Raw genomic sequence first — 19,326 nt, forward strand, 5'->3', positions numbered from 1 at the left:
CAGAGATCAGGGGAACGCCTGGTACAAGACTGACTTCAGCGAATGTGATCGTATCGCCCATGTGTGTGGAAGTCCCAGGTGAGTGACAAACACCCTCGCGTTGTGAAAGTCAGGAAGAGTATCCGGTGGTGGCTGTCCTCAGCGGCAGGGAAGATAACATGGTGCACAGCTACAGACGCACCTGATCCTGTTACCGGCTAATGAAAAAGGAAAAGGACATGCGAGCTCATCCATCATCCTTTATGAACTGTATGCTGGGGAAGTCTTCAATCCAGGTGTTTTTAGACAACGCAATGTCCACATGGGTGTAAGATGATCACTGGCTTGTGATAATAGGAGCATTTAAAAGTACTAAAGCTAAACGAAAGCTGATTTTCTTCAGCTGCAACTTGAGTTTTAAAGGTTTTCACCCCCAAAAATGGTCTTATTGTCACAGTGGTGTGGCTTTTAAACCGGACCCAGTCTTCTTGGTGGACTTCAAGCTTCAGTTGGGGGAAGACTAGCGATTTTCCAGCCGGCTGCTTGAGTTAATTACTGCTTGTGGATGGCAGCACTCGTGTTGGGATTTCCAGGACTCACATCGGAGGTTTTTTCTATCTAGCGAACAAAAAAAAGACCGAAAGTTGTCATCCAGGTTGCAACGACACCTGTGGATGTGGACCAGAGTTCATTTTGTGAAGCATTTTTTTGGACAACAGATTTTCTTTTATTCCTCATGGATTTAAACCCCAATTACTTCATGATCCTTACGTATAAACCGTGTGATGTCGTTCTACTTTTGATTACACACTTGTGAGAAACAGTTCGTCGTGGCTTAACTCTTGAGTTTTTAAGTGACCTCGACCTTTTTGCCTAATTTTTAAGAGGGTATGATGAGGGACAAGCGTTCTGGGTCTTTTAGGAGGGACAGGGACAAGACCGAGAAGGCCGCCCCGATCTCTCGCGCTCTCAGCTGGCTGAGCGTGTCCTCGCTGTCACAGCAGACCCGTAAACTGTTCCGCAGCCAGAACGACCTCCATAGACACTCCCAAACTCCTCAAGGAGTGCATGAAGATGGTGATGACTGGGTGTATGAACCCCAGCACTACACAGGTGAGGATACACGGTTTCATGGCATTCGTGTGAGCATGTGGTCAGAGATCTGAGATCTCCTCTTTAATGTCATGTAAAATTAGTAGAATAAGGTAAAAAAAAAAAAAATAATAATAATAATTGGGGGTATACACGATAATGTATAAGGAAAGTGTTATTTTAGATCCCTTTTTACTGTTTTAATCACCTTTTTTATTCAATTTTTAAATAGTAGTCTCTATATTAATGTCAGTAAAATCTACATGAATATTAATTATAAAATATTTAGGTTTTAAATGCATTAGAGCACTTCAGTTTCATTTGGAATTACTTGTAATTGTTTTATTCTTATTTAGGACTGAGAACGTTGAGATGAGATGTTGGGAAATAAATGATTCAATTATTTATTTGTTTATTTATATTAAAATATTAAATATATTTATAGTAAATATATTAAAATAAACATATTCATTGCATTTTTAAAATTTATGTAAGCACAGTATATACTTATTGTCTTTTTTAGAAATAAACTTGAAGCTTAAAAGGTTAATTTAGATATTTTTACTTGTTGTATATAATAAAGTAGTGATCAGTTTGCTCCATGGGATGTCTGGCTTAACAGCTAAAAGATTCATCTGTTGTCTTCGGATTTATTGTTCTCGCAGGAAGTGAGAGAGTAAGTTGTTTACAATGAGGGAGAACTGAGGTCACTGTCTTTTTTATTGCGGGTTTGTCTTTGTTTGAGCCGTTAACACGTCTTCCTCATCGACAGGTTAAGTGAGGGCTGTAGGGCTGGACTGGAGACAGTTGACAGTGCTTTGAGTTCAGAAATGGGAAGAGAGTGCTAAAAAAAACGGATATAGCGACTTGCACGCCTGCGTAAATGGGTGATGTCACCGACTGGTGGCGATTTGGGTGTGAGAGCCAATGTCAGCTGTGTGTGTGTGTGTGTGTGTGCGCGGAAACAAGGGGAAAATTGTAGTCGCTCCGTCAGACACAGCTGTTCACCCCTAATACTGAATGTCTTAATAATGCTCTTTCAATTAATGGACTGAATTACCTTTTATTTATTTTTAATTACCTGCAGTAACATCTGCTTGAAAGTTGAGGTAAGTAAAGCAAAATTACTTGAATACCGGTGTTTTTAGCTGAGAATTGTGAATATAATTGGTTCTTTATGTGTTAAAATATGAAAACAAATCAATTCAAACTTTCAGGTGTTAATCTTTCCAGGGTGAAACTGATTTTCAAAAGCGGATGACAAGAACGTCAATCTCATGCATATCTCTTTGTGTTGGCCTAAATGTCCAGTGGCACATACTTTGCTTTGTAAATCTAATGTGAAATCTGCCACTCCTCGTGAAAGCAGAAACTCCACCCTGACATCCCTGTAGACTTTGTGTTTATTGGTTGACCAGTTTGAGTGTGTGTGTGGTTTTGGAGCGGAGCTGTAACTCTATGCTGGTTCTAATGAGATATTCTATCAGGGTAGAGTAAAGTTACTGTAGGGGTGACGAGTCTTTCCTCCATTGCTGACTCTGTTATCTCCCACGCTCCTCTATTTGACACGACTTTTGACAATCAGATGTTTTGTTGAACAGATTTTCTTAATCATTTTTATCACGCTTTATCAATGTGGGTTTACAAATACCCGGTGCATTTATAGTAGTCGTATAGTAGTTTAATGGAGTAGAGAATGCCACAATCCATCACTGCTTGAATTGCTGAAAAGGGAGTGTCAAAATCTGTAGTGAATTTCTGCAGAGTTCTGAATCATTTTGTGTAAAGTCATAAAGATTTTATCAATCAAATGACACTTCCTTTTCAGCAATTGGCATAATGTGATAAGCAGTGATGGATTGTGCCATTCTCTACTCCATTAAAAACATTTTAAGCAGTATTTTCCTAAATATTTTATATTTATTATGCATGCAGTTTTTATGAAGTCATATTAATGTAGTAGTAGTGTAGTATATTGGAAAAATTAAGCCATTTTTAAATTCATTAAACTTATTTTTGGTCACACTCTACCATTTATATGAATAGCAAATCAAAAAGAGAGAGAAAAAAACATGTGCCTTTTTCTATAATATGCATGTATTTTACATTTAAATTCAGTTTGAAACGGAAGTTGCAATATTCCCTATTGTGATCCCTATCCCTATATCCATGTGAAATGGCTTCTTGAACAAGAAAAAATGTAGAGCGGGACTTCGGGAATTGATTGGATTGTTGGAATGTTCTTGTTTGCCACTTATAGCGATCTCACCTGAGTGACAGGTCGTCCCACCCTCGGGCCGGAAAACACGCGTCATCGGAAAAGAGGTGCTGTTGCAAGAAGGAGGGAAGCAATTTTGATTAAAGATTACGAGGGCACGTGTGTTTTAAAAAACAATGAGGTGCACGGAAAAATCATTTATAATAAATACTGCAGTATTCAATAAAAATGGTCAGTTCTGATTTAATGGTGACTTTAAACTCGTGACATGCACATATGCGTGCAGACACACATGCATGCCCAGTGTCGAGGCAGGAAATACACTCTTTTTCCATAGCAGAAAACAATACAGTACATTTCTCCAAAAGCCCCTAAATTTCGAGTCTATATTACAATCCTGATGTTAACAAGCGTACAAGCTTCTAAATTTAAAACATATATTTATTCTATTGGCACCTCTGCTGGTACATGCAGGCCTAATTAAACTGCCCTAACTGCTGCTCCTGCGCTCTTTATTTAAATGCATCCTATAATTTTGGGCTGTCAGGCCCTTGTAGTTGACCCATAATTTCAGAGTGCGGGTTGCCCGGTGTCAGGATGTTTTTGTCGGTTACTATGGCAATGAATTGACTGATTGTTTGTGTGGCTGTCCTGATTCTCCCTGGGACAGGCTCACATGTCTGCTCGAGACAAATGTCTTGGGACACAATCTCTGCTTTTGCTGCTTGTGGATTCATTGATGAGTTGATTTTGTTGAAATGGGTGATGTTGTGTAGGTTTGGTACATTTCAGTGCAAAACTTGCATCTATTTACCCATCAGTCTCCCAAGGGATTTGCATACACACTGACTGGGTTAAACCTCATGCATTTTGTTTGAATTATAAATATCCAAATAGTCTCTCATATATTTATTTAATTCTGTTGTACAGTAAAGGTAAGAGATGTATATTAGGCTGTTAGTAGGAGATTCATGTGGAAATGTCTCAGTAATATGCAATCTGTGTGTATAACGATATAAAAGCATGGTTAATCCAGATATTATGTAATCATTTCTAAGATGATTCTCTCAGTGTGATCGGTTCTCGTTATCGTGATCGACAGCGACGTAATGGCGTGGAGGGTTAGTAGTCTTTAAACGATTCATTTAAGAACCAGCTCATAAGAGTCATTAGGTGTGTTCGTCTTGAAGCGGCGCTGCGCACATCAAAGTACCGTGAGAACGATGTGAACGTTCGTTTAGTACGGTGGCCCAGTAGTGCACAACACAACGAAATTTAAAAAGCAAACATAAATTCACAACACAACGTTGTGGATTAATTTCGTTGTGTTGTGGCTTAATTTCATTGTGTTGTGTACTACTGGGCCACCGTAGTTTAGAGTGCAAACTCATTTACTACTTTGTTAAAACATTATTTATCTTGATTTGCAGCTGACAATTCAGCAGTGGATGAAACGCTGACATAACCGCCATAGAACACGACACAATACTAGAAAATGTCTTCAGGTGTATCAACCACACTCATAATAAATTCAGGTTTTTACTACTTCGTTTCCTTAGTTTTGCCCCTTCCAAAGTATTATCTGATGACATCCTCACAATAATCTGTAATTGCTTGTTGAGTTAAGATTATTAATTAGATGATGTGAAGGTCACTCATTATTAATTCAAGATGACTTTGATGGCTGCATTGGACTACTGCATTTAAATCTAACTTTTTTTTCTTTCTCTCTCTGTTCCTATGTGCTGTTTGTGATGGGCTGCTCTTTGTGACACTCAGGTAAGTGAACCTCAGTCTCTGTACCTCAGTAAATGACAGTAATTCTTAATCATACATAAATACTCCTGCAAATAAGCTTCTGCAATGGCATTGGTAACTGAAAAGGCGTTTACTTTAGGGTGATGGCACGCCACTAGGTGTCAGTATTACACATTTACTTTTTTTTACAAGCAATTTTAATGTGCTTTTTTGGTCTTTTGTTTACAAAGATAAATAAGAGCCAGCTAAACATCATAATTGTGCTCCTTCTTCAGTGTGCTAATTTCTTTCTTCTTTCTCACACTATTGGAATTATCATAAAAATGACTTGCTGACTTGAACCACCCCTCAAATTGTAATTAGGAATTTAAGAAATGATTTACCTTTTAATATGGTGCAGAAATTGTTCTTTCGTCATACAATTTCTTTGTGTACATTTCTACACTTAAGGAAAGTTTTTGTTAGCTAGTTTACATTAGCTAGTATTACAATTGATAATGTTGACCCAGTCTTTTACAATAGGGTGTATATATACTACTGGCACACATCAATACAAACTATTAATAGAGCATGTAATTGAATAACGTACCAAAATACAACATGCATGCGTGAACAAGATCATCACAGTCACAGTGACAAATGACATATATTTATTCATGGTCTCTTTACAGTTCCACAGATACACATACAAATATTTCTCATTCATGCCTGTAGGACTTATTCGAACTGTTTGCGGTGTGTTTGGGCTTTTAGTGAGCATTGATTTTTCCTCTTTCCAAACTCTGTTGTTGTCACCTACCAAAGTGGTTTACATCGCTGTTCGTCACTATTTAGCTCATTAGCTGCTTTCATCATTAGTCTTTGCACTGTCAATTCTTACCATTGGAGAGAAGTTTCAGCTAAACCTCATGTATAAATTTAATAGTAAATGCAATTGAACATACTTTTCCACCCCGAATGAGACTCCTTTTTCTTAGCTCATCAGTTGTCTCTGTCCCCAACCATGTCAGTTTTTTTTTTTTTTTGTCTGTTCTGTGTCTAGGTCATTTGACATTTCCATTGGAAATCAATGAACCCTCATAGGTACCATTTCAGTGCTCACTAATTTGCTTTGAGTCCACCTGATGTCATTTCCTTTTGGCCCCTCTGCTCTTCTTAATGATGATGATAGTGATCAAACCTGTAACTTATAGCAGGGGTCCCCAACCCCCGATCCGCACCCCCGTTACCGGTCCGCGGGACATTTGGTACCGGGCCGCACAGAAAGAATAAATAACTTAATGTATTTTCCGGACTATAGGCCTAAAAATGCGTCATAAAGAAGAAAAAACATATAGATTCAAGATTCAAGAGTTTTATTTGTCATTGGACAGTCTCCTGCACAACGAAATTTGCAAACAGGGCCACCCAGGTGCAATATCATCATCTACGATAAAAACATGTAAAGGAGTTAATAAATAAAAAGAAAATTAAATAAACAACAGTAGCAGCATCATTGTTAAAAATCATTGAAACACGCGTGCAGACACACAACAGAACGACTGTGAGAATGCAAAGTCAGACAGTGGTCTGCTTCATTTAAAGTTCTGACTGCCCAGGGGAAGAAACTATTTCTCAGCCTGTTGGTCTTGCTTTTGAAGGATCTGAACCTCCTCCCTGAGGGCAACATAATAGCCTAAGTCGCATTATTTAGAAATGTATTTCACACAAAAAAAAAAAAAAATGTTACAGACGGGACAGTTCTCCGTTACGGACGTGAGCGCTCTGAAAGTGGCACTAAAAGACTGCTTTAAAACTTCCTCAAACAGAAAGCACAAAGCCTGTCTTTAAATTTAATTTTGTTTTGTATTAATTGTATCTTAATTTTAATCAATGTTTCATCAACCAATTACCTGGATTTAATAAATAAGAAGTAAATATATTCGAAAATAGATAATCACGACACGGAGGCGCCGGCGCGTGAACTGGAGCTCGTCTCATAAATGAACCGAATCTCAGCGTATAAGGTAGCCTACTTGCCTCACAGGCCTGAGACATATATAGAAAGCTTGAAATGTCTACTTTTAAACTGAACAATTCAAAACGAAAGAAAACTGACTGTTTTTTATGTAATTCGTATGAAATGTGCATTTCTCTCTGGCGCGTTCACTACTGCGAGGATCGCGAGTCAGCATCGTCAACTTCATCTTTGCAGCCGACACTGACACAGAAAACACCTGTTTATTAGTAAACAATTAAAATGTCTCCTGCTATATTTTACATATTCAGACTCATTAATTTTGCCAGTTCTTTGTGACAGCTTTTAGGTGCTTTATTGGCAGCGCCACCCTTACATGTTACATGAACGCATCAGCACCAAAACATGGAGATTTTTTTCTTTGCATTTTGTTTGTGTTCAGGCTTTCTCAGTAGGGCCCTATGAAATCCGTTTTATTTTTTCTCAAATTCCGTTTTATTTTTTTTCAAATTCCGTTTTTTCGGATTTATTTTTAGCCCTTTCGGATTTTTCGGATTTGCTTGTTTTCTTTTCACTTCTAAGTAGTATTGACCTTTAAAAATTCAGTTACACAAACTCACAATTCAGCTTTTTTTTTTTTTAAATTGTTAATATATTCAGCAAAGCACATTCAAAATTCTCCAAAATTCAGCCAAACCTTTAACAAATCTCTGGCCAAAAATAACAGTAACATGAAGGTAACAATTAAAAGGTAGGATTGATGAATATTAAATTAAAGATTAAATTAGCCTTTAAATAATTTTTCACAAAGAATGTTTTATAAAAATATAAACCTCACATATTTAAGCCTTTAAATAATTTTTCACAAAGAATGTTTTATAAAAATATAAACCTCACATATTTAAGCCTTTAAATAATTTTTATAAAAAGAATGAGTCAAAAAAGATAAATTACTGACATTTACAAACACAATGCATATTAGCTTATCTTTAATTATTAGTAAAATTCGGTCCGATTTTTATGCAACCATGCTCTGTGCTCTCCACAACCACAAAGAAGTTTTAGTAGCTAATAGATTTCCACCACCGAAAAACGCTTGCTGTAGCTCTGCTACAAGATTTATTTACGGAGAAGAGAAAAACACCTGTAGTGTTTGTGGTGCACCCCCATCCTTTATGTTGACTGAGCTTTCAATGTTGTTATGGAAAGGGTGAAGTTGATACTGTACGTTGGTTCTTGTCACATGAACTGCGGTGCGCTTGCGGCATTCTGAAAAGTTGGGGCGTTTTCATCTCGCTGCGCCTGGAAAAAATTAGCGCGCCGCTTCAATTATGAGCGCGCTTGCCGCACGCCTACATTTGAAATAACGAACGTGAGCGCGCAAAATACACGACATGTGAACGGCCCCTTGACGTGCTACTTTACCTCCAATCAGGCCACGGAGATCCTTGCCATAGTAGACGGTAAAAGATACGCAGCAAGAAGAAACACTAGTGGTTCACGCGTGCGCGCATACTGAAAAGCGCGCTGTTTGCATCACTGTATATTAACTTTATTGACATATGTCTCTCTATATGGCTCTGGGTTTAGGTAGAGACCTTTAAACTTAAAAAAAAAATTAAAAAAATTTATTTAATATGTCAACAAAATATATGCAAATTCCGTGCGTATAAGAGAATTCCGTTTTCATGTGTAAATTCCGTGATTCCGTCCGCGTTTTCCGCATCACGGAAATCATAGGGCCCTATCTCAGTTGTCTTTAGGCGCGATGTTACGAGGACGCTGCTAATAAAGTTGCGAGTAGGCCTACACATTGGATTCACGTTTATTATTATATTTAAAAAAAATACCCCAGTTTTTATGCCGGTCGTATCATTTTATTTTGTTGTATTTATCCGTCACACCTTAAAGGCCGGTCCGTGAAAATATTGTCTGATATTAAACCGGTCCGTGGCGCAAAAAAATGTTGGGGACCGCTGCCTTATAGTGTCCGCTCCTGTAAATGACCAGAGTCTAAGCTGCATCCATCCATAAATGTGCAGTTAAGCTGATTGTGGCACATGCAGCTGGCATGTAAGCACATCGCTTAGAGCAGTGAAAGATCTCCATAAAACCACATGTATTTGGCACACAATCGCAAACAAACAGGACTGTCTGTGAAGGGGGTTGATGCTGAAATGGCCAGCCAGGACAGCTGTTAAGCTGTTGCTGGTTTTGATAACACAGCAACACAGTGTTACGAGGGATTAAGTGATTGTGGTTTATCAGAGCACAGTTCAAAAAGAGGGAAAGCCTGAGCCCTCCTCTGTCCTGGAACTGCTGACCGTCCGAAAACATTTACAAATGCACACACGTGCTTGTGTAGGTGTGTGTTACTGACACTGTGCTGTAGAGTGTTTGTATTTGCTTTTAACAGGACATGAATTATTATTGTGCGAGCAAAATTGAGTTCCAAATTTTGTACTGTCTGAATGTGTAATGACAATTTTTCTCTTTTATGACCTCAGGATGGTCAAATATCTATTGGAGACTTGCTTAAAAAGTAGGTCAGCAGGGTTTTTTTTTTTTTTTTTTTTTGCATACTGTTCTATGAATACTGATAGAACATCAGGGTTGGGTTGACAGTATTTCTCATTTTGATGATCTGAAATCAATTCTGAAGTCCAAAGATTGATCTTTTAGTCTGTGCTGTTGTTAATCTTCTGATGCGTGAATAAAGCTTCACTAAACATTATTACAACTCCCACCCAATAATCGCTATTATAATCACGCTTCTGATAAGAAAAAAAGTCCAATCTTTCATATTCAAATGTAATTTTGGCACTCTTTAATGTAGCGTTACAGATTTCTGTCAGTTCAAGCGGCTGCATGAAGCGCACGTGATCATCTCTTCCTCTTTACTAGTTATAATAACACATGTGACATGATTGAACCACAGAAGGGATGTTGAAATAAATCACCTGTGAGTTATGTCTTATGTTTGAATAAATCTGTCATAAATTTTTATGACGGCCACCATTTAAATGTTTATATTTCAACAATAAACTGGAGTAGCAGCATAATATTATATTAATAATAACATAATTTAGTTTTCATCAGCCATTACTCCAGTCTTCAGAGTCATATGATATGATCCCTTCAGAAATCATTCTAATATGCTGATTTATTGTCAATCTTGGAGACAGTTGTGCTGCTTAATATTTTTTTGAATAATCTGATACTTTTTTCAGGATTCTTTGATGAATAAAAAGTTTTAAAAAAGAACAGCAGGGATGTGTTAAATTGATAAAAAGTGATAGTAAAGACTTATATTGTTAGAAAAGATTTCTATTTTGAATAAATGCTGTTCTTTTTAACTTTTTATTCATCAATGAACCCTGAAAAAAGTATCACAGGTTCTAAAAAAAAAAATATCCAAAAGAATCTGGATCGGATCTGAATTGTGAATTTTGGATCAAATTGTGAATCAGAATCAACTCGATTTGTGATATCGGTGTCAATACCTCACCCTAAATACTGCAGACATACTGCAGAAACTTACTCATTTGACTGCTTTTCGCATGCTATCGTCGGGGCACGTGTTCAGATGTGTGGCGCAACAGTTACGGTTATTTTTTTAAACAACAATGTGCCCTGCGTGTCCATACATGTCTTTGAAAGTGGAAAATGCAGAGAAAGATTGAGCAAGAAAAAGGCAAGGGAGTGAGATAAACAAGGAAGAGATGATGGGAAAGGGGGGAGTGTTTGTGGTGTGAGAACGAGAGAGCCGGAGAGAGAGAGAGAGAGTGACAGAGAGGGAGTGTCCGTGAGTTTGCATACAGTATGTTCCCTGTGAGTCTGGATACGGGCTCGCTCACGGGTGTGGGATTGATATCTCCAGGAATCTCTGATGGACATCTGATGGCCATGTCATGCCTGGAAGGTGGGACATTTGTATGTGTGTCTGCATCTATGCTGTGTTTTGTTGTATGTGTCCACGTGTGTGTGTGTGTGTGTGTGTTTAAGAGAATGATTGACAGTAGGGGGATCTTTGCTTGATATTAAAGGGGAAGGAGGGTTTTTGTGGTTTGGTAAAATCTCTTCTTGCTTTGGGATTTCCTCTCTTTCTGTTTCCTTTGTTTGTCCCTTTTCCTTCCCTTTTTCTGTAGCAATTTGCCCTTTTTTATTTTCATGTTGATATATATTGAAGTATAAGAATTCAATTACATCTTGTTTGTGGTTTTGTTGTTTGTTGGAGTGGCTGAATCTGTGTAAATGGTTACGAGTGTGTGCTAGTCAGCTGTTGAAGGCACAGTTGCTGCAGACATGTGTCGTGGCAGAGTTCTGGCCCGTGTGCTGTGGACATCAAAAGTGTGTTCGCCCACATACCTCACGTTTTCTTGTTCCCTGGCGCTCTCTTTGTTTTTCTTTCTCCCTCTGTATGATATTTTCAGCATTATTAAGTCAGATGTAAATGATTTTTTTTAGAGCAGTACTAGATCATTTTTATGGCAAACTCCCCTTTTGCATTATGTTGCGTCTGCTGTCACCTAAAAAACAAAACAAAAACTATTGAGGAATACTTTTGTATGTTATTAAATTAAGATTTTCCAACATCAAATAATTAGTTTGAATAGTTGTTCTATTGTTGTTTTGTCAACAATTCATTTAGTCATGACTACTAGTTTAAAAGGATTAAGCATATATCAAAATATTTGTAATTATTAAGTAGAGGGATATATCCCTGTACTTGATAATTAAAAAATGATAATAATATATTACTAGATCATACTGCAACCACAGACTGTAAAAAAAGATGGACGACGCCCCTTCGCTCTCTTCTATTGGTGAGAACTGAAGCCGCCAGTGTCGCGATATGGCGCTGACATCTTGGAACTTGAGTCTGCGCAGTAGCGATCTCGGGACCAGACCTGCGCAGTAGTGAGCAGGAAGTAAAGCCGCGAAATCAATGCTCCGCCGTCACTCTCCCTGAGTGCACTTTTTTAAAAATTGATTGCAGTACGACAAGAGGCTTGTTAAAATAAAGTAAATACAATCTCCTCAGTCCTCCGAAGATCCCGAAAAAAATGTCCGTTGGTGCTTCAGTGACTACTTCGCTCAGACAACCTGTCAATCACAGCTGTCAATCATGACGTTACACCACCGTTTTTATAGCATCACGTAACTAGCTACAAACCAACTTATTTTAAAAACAGACACTTGAACTTAACTCAGCGTGATAAAAACGACAGCAAATGAAAGAAACCACCTTTGGAAAAAAGTAATTTAATTGTTTAGTTGGTCTCACGTCCCGTTGAATAACACGGGGAGGCGGGGCTTATGACCTATACTAGGACCAGTCACCGGGGGGCGATCGAGACGTTTTGGCTTCACTTTTCAGGGCTTGACTGCAGCTCATTATTTATAATTTTTACCTTATTTACATTTGATCAACTATTGGCAATTGATGTTTGTTTTTTTCTGGCATACACCAATATAATTTTCTGGCATGCAACGATTTCTGAACTTAAATGTTGCCCTACTTCTGCAGACTTTTAACGATGAGTGAATTTTCAGATGGAAGAGCAGATCAAGCAGTAAATCTGCCTCATTAGAGAAAGACGCAGGTTTGTTTTTTGCATAACCTTTGATTTGACCCAAGATGCTGCCTCCATGCCAATTTACTGGATTTCTTTCTTTTTCTTTTTTATGAAGTTTGAAAATGTGGTCTGGCCAGATTGATTAATAAATAGATGTTTGGCTTTCTTCTATTTTACTGCAAAATGAAGGAACAGAATTCTGACTGGGAAATTTGAATAGATTTCAGATTTAACTGGCACTTACTCAAGCCAGTTAAACCAGATGTAGTGTTCATCAGTATGAAGTACGCAGCGTCAGTGAGGACATGTGTGTAGAGTTTGTTTGTGTAGCTTTAGCCATGTATGCGAGTTGTTCATTGTTTAGATATACAACTGAGACCCTGTAGCTATGCATGGGAGACCTACATAACCCCTAAGTTCAGAGTTAACCTATATATAAACTAGTGCTAAGACATGTAAGACAATTATAGCAGCCATGTGAAGCAAAACAACATTTTAGACGGTCACATGCACCACCGCCGCTAGTTGGTCCGATTTAGTTTCAATTATTCATGAATATTTTTTATTTCTTTTTATTAATAGTGTTTTGTTTATTTTGTATCTCTGGGAAATTACTAGTTTTAACTTTGGTTTTATTTTGGTTTTAATTGACTAAATTGTTCCATCTGCCTATGATGACAGGAAACCTTAATAGATGATCAGAAAAACCGCAGTTATACGTAAATCAGACATCAGGCTTCTTTTTTGACCAAATACATCTTAAAATATCACAAAATAACCAAAAATATCTTCACCTATGAGAACATTTAACAAGGTTGCAAAAACAAAACACTTGAGTTGCAGTGTGTTGTTGTTGTTCTTGTTAACCTTGATTCTGTTTTGGTTATTACCCTCCATGACCTCCTCGATCCTGCAATGCTACACACACCTGTGCTTCTGGTATATGAGAGGTTGTGACTCCCAGGTTGACATCGCCTACACTTTGACCCCCACGAGGAGTTCTCACGCTTACTGTCTGCCACATTCCTTGCTGGTCATTTTACAGCATGCTAAGTGCTATGTTACTTCAGACGCCACATGACATTCACATTTCATGACATTCGGTTTCTGAAGAACATCTGATATTTTCTTACAATTCCTGTAGAGCTTTTGTTGTGACACTTCTGTTACTGTTGAAAGGGCAGGGTATTTGGGTTAGTTTCAGTTTGTGCCAGATGTTAGGCTAAGTATTACAATAAGTTGTGTATATTAATACTTGAATGGTTCACCAGGTTATTGTTGCCCAACCGTAATGCAGTTTAATATCCCATCCACCGCTAGAGGGCGCTGTTTCTCTCTTTGTAAACAGTCCCGTTCACTAAACTGTGATTGTCCAGAGCTAGCAATTTGCCGTCTCAGCAGGTTAGCAGCACCCAACACAATTCACTTTAATCAGATTGTATTTAGATTAGCACACGACCACACGTGATTAAACGCTCATATTAAACAACACTCAGTAGGACTGTATAGCAGTGAACTCAATCACTTCTGATAGTACAGGAAGTCTGATTAGTTTTTTCTTTGGCTAGGTTTTCTGCTGAGTCTCTGTCTGGAAATGTAATTTGACTAAGGAAATTACTCTTTTTTTTATTTGCTCTTTTTTTTATTTGCTCTTTTTTTCCCCTTTTTCGTAGGTATGCCTCGGTTTTAAGAAAGAATATCTCTTTGGTGGCTGTTTTATAAGGAACTTGTGGTTTTATGTGCAATTTCAGACTGAATCTGGTATAGATAATATGTAATTCAGTGGAAGGCTAGCTCTGTGTTTGACGTTTACCAAAAGCCAATAGACATCAACCTGTTTCTGTGCTGGCGAGAGGTGCGTGTGCTTTTGCATCTAGGCTTAATTACCTGTAAATGAGGGCATCTGTGTGACTGTGTGTGTCTGTCTGATAATCTGGGTTAAGAGATTAACCCGAGATGAGCAAGAGGAGCCAAACACTGACCAAAACGATGGTGGGATAAAGAGGATGACGGTGCGCCCTCATTTGCATCCAGAGAGGTGGAGAGATCAGCAATAGCTTCACGACTGTGCTCTCTCACATAACCCAATATCAGATCCCCCCAAAAATGTCTGAAGTAACACATGAAGATGTCTGTGTTAACAGCTTGAGATGTTTTCTAGTTTATTAATGTTTATTTTTCTCTCTCTCTCTAACCGCCATTGCTTGAAACATCAGTAGAGAACGTTTTTGCTTGTTTTGTTATTTAATTTTAATATTGTTTTGTTTTATTATTTTATATTGTATTATATATGATTTTTTTATATATATAATTTTAATAAGGTAATTAAAACTTTACAGTAAGGTTCCATTTGTTAACTAGTTAATAACCACATTACAAAATACTTCTAAAGCATTTATTAATTTTAATGTTAATTTACTAATACATCAGTAAAACCAAAGTTTTATCTGTTAATATTATTAAATGATCAGAGCAAACATGACCTAAAAATGCATTAACTAATGGGACTTCATTGGAAAGTGTTCCCTTAATATTTACTAAGCAGTTCTAAGAACATTTAAACAATTTTAACAAACATTTAAACTTTTTTAACAAAAAGATAAAAAAAAAATTGATAATTTTTTAATAATGACCATCTAACATTTTAAACTTTCTAAATTGCGAGTTCTTGATGTTGACGAATTTACAGGGTAGCATATAATTTTTTTTTTGCTTGTTTTAAAAATGCAACCCAGTGTGAAATCTGACACTCTGCAGATTGCGGCTTTTGTTTGCGCAAATCAATTCAATTCAAGCAGCCTCATTCAAGCAGACCAAAAGAAAAGAGTGTGGAGAGGAGGAGAGGGTTTTGTCTTCTGGAGGTCCACTGAGAGTCCCTCATGTGCTGCAAAGATCAAGCCCCGCCCACTGCCCCCCTCCCCCTCCCAGGACTGAAGACAGGAGGGCAGGGGACAGATCTGAAGTTGGCTGATGAAGGGATTGGGTGAGAGGGAGGGGGGGTCAAATCTAGGACCGCCCCCCCCCAGGACAGCTCCGGGCCTGAGGATCCTTCAGCACGCTGACATATGCTCAACACCTCTCTGTCGCGCATGTAGTGGACTGCTGCTTCCAAGAGCGGGATGCCAACCTTTGCACCTGCAAGATGGGCAACACTCCACCCTCACAGCTCCAGTCTTCGGCCCTGGATCCAACCCAGACCCCCAGCAGCAGGAGCGAGTGCGGCATCAGACGCAGACTGCTGGCCTCGAAGGTCCATCAGAGACCCGAATCACTGTGGACCCCTAAACCAATGCTAAGAGCGGAGGGCAAAGGATCACAAGGGGACACACTCACACGCTCTCAGTCCTGTTGCAGGAGGAACTCTCTGTCTTGCTTTCCCTGTGAGTATAAGGCAATGTTCGTATGGTTTTGAATGTTGTAATAGGTTTCTAGAGAATTTAGTCGCTGGTTTAGTTTGATATGAATGGAAACGTCCAAATAACAGTCCAATGACAACGTGACAGCACTAAAATATGCGTTGAAAAGGTTATTTAAAGAGAGCTCATCCCTTCTTGTATGACTTTCTTTCTTTTGTGGAACATAAAAGAAGATATCCTGAGAAATGTGAATACAAAAACTGATTAGGCAGCACTTTTAAAAGTCTTTGCAAACACCATTTACGTTGCTTTTAGCGGCTGTGCTCGCTTGTGTCAGAACATGCCGTGTCCGCTGTCATCGTCTTTGGTGTGACTGCTTTTGTCTGAGCCAATCGGCGCACAGATTGTTCTGTTAAGACTTCGTGACCTTTGACCTTTAGAGATGTGACTGAATATCTTTGGCTTGACCCCTTGGGGGCCCCTTCTCTTCCTGTCCTTAATAAGGTTAGCTTCATTCACTCAGTATCCACGCCGAAGGCCATTTATTGATCTTTCATAGCATCACACATATGGACGGTTGGCCATTCATGATTTACCAATATATGCGATCAATCAATGAGCGACTCTAAAGGTTATAGTTTTAAGTGTGCCGGAAAAGTCAAGTGCAAAAGGCTGATAGATGTGGATGTATGAGCTGTTTAAGCCCATTTTCGAAGAGTCTTTAATCATGCATAGTGTTTAGTTGTCTAGATTAAACCCTTTAAGCATATGTTAGCATGTATTGATTGTCTATAATGAGTCATATCAGATGCTCAGATACAGTAGAATGATAAGAAACAGACGAGATCTGACCCAGATGCCCATGGGAACCCATGACAATAGAAAACAGCTGACTTGATCTTTCCTGATTCTGATGGAAGGGACAGAACTGACCCAGATACAGCGTCCCATCACCTCACCGAGTCAATTATTATCTGATGAAACCAGTGAAGGGGAGGAAAGGGAACGGAGAGGTGAAGAGGGGAACAATGAATGAGTGTGAATGGGCTTCAGATTGAAGAGGGAGGAGAAGGTGTGATATAAAAGATGGAGATACTTTATAATGCAGGTTATAAGAACGACAAAAAAGGCTTTAATGGAGGTTTTAGACATACTGTATGATTGATACTGTATAGAGATAAATGGGTATGGCAGTGACTACAAAAAAAAGAACATTTGTTTGGGAAAAAAAGCTTCACATACTAGCTTCAACACAATACGTTATGCCTGTTTTCTGCATAGTGAATGATAATATGATCAAATCCCATAGACTCACATTAAAGTCACAATGAAACGGATGTAGCGATCTTTTCTTGTGTACGGAAAAGGAAAAGATTTAGTGTTTGATTCTATGTATCGGTTGTTGATTGAATTCTGAGATGTGAGCATTGAACTCAAAAGTGGAGTCAGATGAACGCAAGCTTGCAGGCTTTTTAGGATTTACGCAGATTAGATGATTGGAGAAGTCCTGCATACATCACCTGAGAGAAGTCTTTCATTGATTAAACATAACTTAAGGTCAAAACATTCTTTAAAAATTCAACATGCACGGTTGGTGGTCTATAACATGCATTTAGAGAAATTTTATTTTCATGCAGACTTATATAAAGATTTAAGCCTTTAAGCATCCACCTGGTACCCACCCATAAGACCCTAGCAATTTATTTGGATGGGCTGCATAGCATCGCCCTCGCAACATTGCAACAACAATAGTACTCGACTCATGTTTACTTTAGACTGTTTGTATTTCATTTGTAATAAATGATTTAACAAATGTATTAAAAAATATACATTTAATTTTAAAATATTTACTGCATGGGCTGTTGTGGCCTAATTGTTTCTTCTCAAGGAAGGTGCTCAGTGTCTATAGAGTTTAGTTTTAAAGTTGCTCTAGTGTGATTGTAGAGCCGATGGTCTGAGCTAATGTATTGTGACAGCTCAAGATGCTCCATAGATCAGCTCTGCATTGTGTTTAGCACTCTACTGTCATGCCCTGCTGAATTAACAGTCTTAGTATATATAAGTGTAAACTCACTCTCTCTCTCTCTTTCCTCTCTTGCTTCTCTTTTCGCAGTTATTTTTCTTTCTTTCTCTGAAACTTGTATTGTTCTGTGACACTTGTCATGGGTGAAGGAGGGTTACTGTATAAGACGCTGAGCAGGTGTTTCACAGATCTCTGCTAAGCCGAGCTCAAGCATTGTGGCCAGGGGTTGGTCAATTGTTCTGTATATCCTCTCGGGACTGACAGAAACTGGCAGGAGCAGACACTGAATAATGAGACATGTTTAAAGAAATTCATTTCTCAGAGGAGTTGGAAATCGGAGCCAAAATGCGTTGTTGGCAGAAGCGATGAGAAAATCATAGAAGACGGATACCCTGGAGAATCTGAGAGACTGATGTACAGTAGATAGTCAGAGCAAAATACTGTCCATAAAGTGTTACAGAGTAGGGCTGGGTGATGAAACGCTAATGATAATTAGCGCAATATCATTTTCCTCGATACAGTTATAACAAAAGTGTGATAAACTGATGAAAGCGCTGACATTCTGAAAAGCACTGACAGACAGGAGAAACATTGTGCCATGATCGATCCAGTTAGAAGGTAGCCTGGAAATCCAGACCTAAAGCTAAAAGATTAATGGTCTGGCGTCGACTAATGAAACTCGGCCAGCTCGAGGGGCGGCACCAAGCATGCATTTGAAAATCTCACTGCACGCAATTGGATAACACTACGACCAATCACAACAAGCCCCATATGCTTAGCTACCAGCGGAGCTAACTGGTAGATTAGACTCTTACCGTATCCGATCGGAAAAACAGCAAAAACGTCCTTCTTGCAAAGAAACGATTCGAGCGGCGTCTTCTGTTCCTCTTTTAGAGAAAAAGCCAACTCTAACTCGTTCATTGTAGCGGCCAAAGCCGTTTCAAACAACTGGTGTTCATCCATAGCCATCTTGCAATGTTTACCAATGACTTCGACGTCACAGCGCTGTCGTCATCTGTTTAGCTCGCCTCTGGCAATATATCAGATAACCCGATGTGATTGGTGCAGCTCAGATCAAGGGGCATATTTAATGAGCATCATTACTCGACACCAGAGTAACTCGCTGAGCAAATTCAACTTGTGCTCTCGCGAGAACTCTGGATTACCAGGGTAGTTAGAAGGCTTTTCAATCTACAAATCACCATAATTTACCATGGATTTACTGTAGTAACACTAACTGGTCGGCCCACATTGTACAGCGTCTCACCGGGAAAACTCTCGGTGCTCCAGATGGCCAGTCCACCCCTGAACTGCACCATGGTATTATGGCAGAAATGTGGTATATTCATATTGAATGTCATTAT

At 38.6% G+C, this 19,326-nt stretch overlaps 1 protein-coding gene across 5 annotated transcripts in view; it reads left to right on the plus strand.

The window, feature by feature from the left end:
• Positions 1-19,326, plus strand: part of nhsl1b (NHS-like 1b) — a 114,825-nt gene that overhangs the window by 55,689 nt on the left and 39,810 nt on the right. The window contains exon 1 of one of the 5 annotated variants that reach the window (XM_084433375.1): positions 858-1,092. The exons of 2 other annotated variants lie outside the window; for them this stretch is intronic. In XM_084433375.1, the coding sequence (XP_084289501.1) occupies positions 870-1,092 (223 nt within the window). In that variant the 5' untranslated portion in view covers positions 858-869. Of the gene's footprint in view, positions 1-857; positions 1,093-2,078; positions 2,181-10,823; positions 10,927-19,326 lie in introns of those variants that run through there. 2 more of the 5 variants (XM_084433379.1, XM_084433377.1) reach the window with 2 other exon arrangements.

The sequence above is a fragment of the Rutilus rutilus genome, assembly GCF_951802725.1.
Source record: "Rutilus rutilus genome assembly, chromosome: 15".
Taxonomy (NCBI): domain Eukaryota; kingdom Metazoa; phylum Chordata; class Actinopteri; order Cypriniformes; family Leuciscidae; genus Rutilus; species Rutilus rutilus.